This window comes from Myxocyprinus asiaticus, chromosome 36, assembly GCF_019703515.2.
Source record: "Myxocyprinus asiaticus isolate MX2 ecotype Aquarium Trade chromosome 36, UBuf_Myxa_2, whole genome shotgun sequence".
In the NCBI taxonomy this organism is placed as follows: domain Eukaryota; kingdom Metazoa; phylum Chordata; class Actinopteri; order Cypriniformes; family Catostomidae; genus Myxocyprinus; species Myxocyprinus asiaticus.
In genome coordinates, this window is record NC_059379.1 from 1,100,001 (window position 1) to 1,105,000 (window position 5,000).

Sequence of the window (5,000 nt, forward strand, 5' to 3'; positions counted from 1 at the left end):
CGTAGCACATGTGGAGGCTTCACGCTACTCTCCACGATCCACGCACAACTCACCACGCGCCCCACTGAGAGCGAGAACCACATTATAGTGACCACGAGGAGGTTACCCCATGTGACTCTACCCTCCCTAGCAACCAGGCCAATTTGGTTGCTTAGGAGGCCTGGCTGGAGTCACTCAGCACGCCCTGGATTCGACCTCACAACTCCAGGGGTGGTAGTCAGCGTCTTTACTTGCTGAGCTACCCAGGCCCCCGTGAATCAAGTGTTTGAAAGATACAAGACTGTGTACTTCACGTCTTTAATGAGGGAATGAACTACAATCCCATGAATCATTCTCAATGATGTAATCGAATTAAAAATGAAACGAATGGAAATTTATAAAACTATTGATATAAAGTTGTTTATTATGCGTATAGAAACAATATATTTGAATTTATTGAAAAATAACCAGATATATACAAATATATGAATAGTTTAGGGAGTGTGACTCGATGTCGTCATTCAAAGTGTATAAATGGGAGTGGGAGGAGCTGCAGAACTCTTCTGGTGCACTTTGTTGGCCTTGATTCTGATTGGTGGACTTCCCCCTCTGGATCATGGGTAGTGTAGTTCTTCACAAGGAATTCTGCTTTTAACCTCCTGAGACCCGAGTGTGACTGCGATGTGCATTTTCCATTACCCTTTTTAATTAGTAACTAGTAGCATCTAATAAACATGCAAAACAATATCACCCGAATCTAAGGTTCACCCACCTCTGAAATACCAATTTAACCCCTGTCTATGCATACCCTCCATAGAATTAATAATTCTATCTCCAAAAGGGTGAACTGGTCTAAATCGGAAGCTCTTGCTCTGATAGCATATTGCCCTGCCACGGCTTTCCAACCTGGCGCTTTTCAATGGCCCAAGCAAGGCATTAGGTATTTAGGCATTTTATTTCCAGAAAATTTGAGAGATTTAGTTAGAGCTAATTTTGACCCATTAATGAAAAGGTTATCAGAGCTTTGATATTATTTGAAAATATAACACAGCAATTTGGGATTTCTAGGTCTAAATTTTTCAGGTATTTACAGTTGCGCCATTTACTTTGTACTATTTTTGGGGGTAGTACACATCCCCCTAAAGCTGCGGACACTCTTTGTATGGTGCTCACAGTCTTTGGAAAGGTGCATGAAGCATCAGTGTATTATTCCTCATTGATTCAGAGTCTTGGAGACGGGGACTTAACAGCTCATAAGCGGTTATGGAAAAGAGATTTGAACTTGGTATTGGAAGATGGGTAGTGGGATAGAATTAAAAAATGTTAAAACTATGTCTAGGGATGCAAGGGTGCGCCTTATTCAGTTTAAGATTTTGCATCGTTTCTACTGGACTCCCTCTAGATTGTTTAGGCTTGGTTTAAAAGACACAACTACCTGTTGCCAGTTGGGGGATGGAGACTGTGAAGAGGAGGAGGGCGGGGCCGGGCCGGGACTATGCATGCCTGGCCCCTAATTGGGCTAATCAGCTGAGGAGAGGGATAAGTGCAGCGGACGCGGCAGTTCGAGAGAGAGAGAACCACATGCACCTGCCATGCGTGCTTTTTAGTTTTTTTGTCTTTTTGTTTAAGTTCCTATTAAAATATTACTTTGACTGTTCAGCCAGTTCCCTCCTCCTCCTTTCCCATTTTAACCATGTTACATTGGTGCCAAAGCTCGGGAAGGAGGAGGGATGCGCTGTTGTGGAGTCTTACCACTGCCATCCACCCAAAGGAGCAGCCGTGGCCATCCGCCGGGGGACGGAGGAGTTACTGCCGGCTGCCTGGACGCGAAGCAATGCCGCCATCCACGAGGGGAGGAGGGGCTCGCTGCCGGCTGCCTGGAGCAGTGGAGCCACTGCCAGGGGCGGAGGAGTTCCCTACTGGCCACCAAAACACGGAGGGTCGTTCCATACACCAGGGTTCGGAGAACTGGCTCCGGTCCGCCCGGGGAGGAGCGGCTGTCGTCCACCAGAGGGTGGAGGAGTGATCGAGAACCAGGCGACGGCATGTCTGGGAACCGGCGAGCAAGTTTTTTTCTCTCTCTCCTCTCTCTCTCTCTCACAGTTGCTCTGCCTTCCCTTTCCAGAATTTTATCTGTGAGGCTTTAGACACTCAAATTGCCTTCTGCCCCAGACTATGCATACTGGGTGATGGGGTGGTTATTAAAGTAGGTGACAAATATACTAAAAGCTGAATCCAAACTAGTGTAATGACTGTCAGACAGATAATTCTTAGAGGATGGATGTCAACTGGCGCCCCAACATTTCAAGAATGGTTCACGGAATTGGGCAGGGTGGCGGCATTCGAAAATATGTCATACAAACAGATTGGCAGATTAGATGCATATGGTACGAAATGGGAGAAATACATTACCTTTCTGGAAGGCTCTCAGTGAGGGCCATGTGGAGAGAAACCCCCTTTTATTCTCTCTTCGTGTTTATATGTGTATACTCAGGCTTGGAACACGGGAATGTTTGTTAGGGGTTGGTGTGGAGTTGGGGACTGGGAATTAATGGGGATAATGGTTGACTCTGTGCATGTATATTTTACTTTGTTCTGTGTTATGTTTGAGAATCATCCAATAAAAATATTATTCCTAAAAGACAAACTTCACTGAGATCGGCACCATGTTATTTTTCACATGACTCTAAAAGACAAACTCCAACTGAGATCAGTCGGTTTAAATTAATTTAAATTATACATTGCATATAGCAGAGACAACGCATGTGTACGTGAGGTCGCATGAGGTTAATGAGGGAATTACACACACACACCATGAAGCACTGCGAATGATGTAATCGAATTAAAAACAATAGAAAAATATACAGCAAAACAACTGCTGTTTATAAGTATAAAAACAGTCTATTTTAATTTTATTGCAAAATATTCAGATCAGTAGTTTGAGAGTGTGGGGAGACCGACTTGATTGCGTCATTCACAGTGCATGATGGGAGTGGGCGGAGCTTCAGAACTCTTTTGGTACGCTTTGTTGGCCGCTTATCTCTGATTGGTGGATTTTCCCCGTAGGATCATGGGTAGTGTAGTTCTTCACCAGGAATTCCACTATTAAACAAAATTTTTTTTAAGCTGAAGTTGAAATAGCACAGACTGATGTCTCCAACAAAATCATCAATTAACAACTTCAGAGCTCTTGGTAGGTCTGTCTTTAAAGGTTCATAAGTTATGGTTAAAAATCAATTCCTCTATGGAGATTTTTACTTCCGGAACCAAACTGTTGCGCTCTATTCAGTATTCAGGAACTGGACCCTCCCTAATGAATGACGTTAACCTTGTTAGAATGATCGTACCATGATCTTGATCGGGGGCTTCTAGATTGTAGCCGTACCCCAGTAATGTCCTCACGGCTTCACGCAGACTGTCCTTGTTTGATTTCTTCGTTCTCTCGTCCAGAAGAACGTAAGGAACCAAACGAGGATTCCTCCTGTTCTTAATGTCCTACAGAGAGAGAGAAGCTTGTTAAATCTTCATGTCTGATCTCAACGTGTCTCATTGCTTTTTGCTTTTTTTTTTAAATAAAGGAGGGACGGGTCGAAATACTGAAATACACGAGTCACTGTGGGTGATTCTTGGCAAACATATTTTATACAATACTGGTGATATAAATCACAAAGCTGGTGTTTCTAATTCAGGGTAGTGATTAGTTATGTCTGAGAATTATGTGCTCATTCTCACCTGCTGTATGCCGTAGGTCCAGCCCTGCCGTATGCGATCTCTGGCCCAAACATTATGAGCGTTCTCGGCCAGTTTGTCCACCATGGCCTCTTGAGCAGATGCCAGTTTGATGTGGCTCAGATCCATCGGTGCGGGTTTATAACCACTGGACAGCTCGTATCTGACATGAGAACAGATGTTTAGCAACCAACAGAGGAATGTACCCCATACAGAAATCTGATATATGGCCATATATGAACATATATTTAAAATTATAGTTCATGTATTTTGTGCATATGTTCACAGGTGCACATTCAAATTTCACTAATATATAGGGAAATATATAATACATATACCTGTATGAAAACAGCCATGTTTGTAGTATTTTTGGAAAATGTGTTGCATATACAGTATGTACAAGTATGTGATTTTTTTTCAATTCAGTCAAAACCATTTATGAACATACAGTGTATTTAATATACAGTGGCAGGGAGGAGGGCGTGTGCAGCATCACGACCCGGCCCCTAATCAGGCTAATCAAGCCCTCGAGAGGGATAAAGGCGACCGGAGGTGGCAGTTCCAGAGAGAGAGAGAGAGAGTTACGGACAGCTGTCCGACACCTGCGTGTGTGTTTGTCTTTTTGGTCAAGTTTCTAATTAAATATTATTTATATCGTCAAGCCGGTTCTCGCCTCCTTTCCATTGAACTGTGTTATACTGGTGCCGAAAACCCAGGAAGGAGGAGGGATGTGCCGTAGTAGAGTCCTCACCACTACCATCCACCCCAACGGAGCAGCCGCGGCCATCCGCCGGGGAACAGAGGAGCCCGGCCGCCTGAGAGCGGAGGAACAGCCGCCGACCGCAAGGGGAGGAGGGGCTCCTAGCCGACCACCTGGAGCGGTCAGGGCCACTGCCAGGGGCGGAGGAGACCCCTACTAGCTGCTAAAACGCGGCGAGATCGAGAGGACCACCAACCGCGAGCGGGGAGGGGCTCCTGGCTGACCACCTGGAGTGGGAGAACCGCTTCCATCCACCGAAAACGTGGCGGGGCGTTCCGTCCACCAGGGGCCGGAGGACTGCCTCTGATCCGCCCGGGGAGGCACGACTGTCGTCCACTAGAGGGTGGAGGAGTGGCCGAGGACCAGGCTACGACGTATCGGAGAACCGGCGAGTAAGCTTTTTTTCTCTCTCTCCTCTCTCTCTCCTGCTGTCGCTCCGTGTTGGACTTTCACTTTCTCTCGTTTTTTTTTGTTGTTGTTTTTTCCCTCCCCTTGTCACCCTCCGAGGTACGAAGAGGCAGGGATGACCTGC

General features: G+C 45.8%; 1 protein-coding gene across 1 annotated transcript in view; it reads right to left on the reverse strand.

Annotated features, from left to right (window-relative positions):
• The window catches only part of LOC127426695 (ryanodine receptor 2), a 204,847-nt gene that overhangs the window by 101,513 nt on the left and 98,334 nt on the right, over positions 1 to 5,000 (reverse strand). The window contains exons 26-27 of the mRNA XM_051673656.1: positions 3,712 to 3,871; positions 3,327 to 3,474 (exon numbers count right to left, since the gene is read on the reverse strand). Coding sequence (XP_051529616.1) covers positions 3,327 to 3,474; positions 3,712 to 3,871 — 308 coding nt within the window. The remainder of the gene's footprint in view (positions 1 to 3,326; positions 3,475 to 3,711; positions 3,872 to 5,000) is intronic.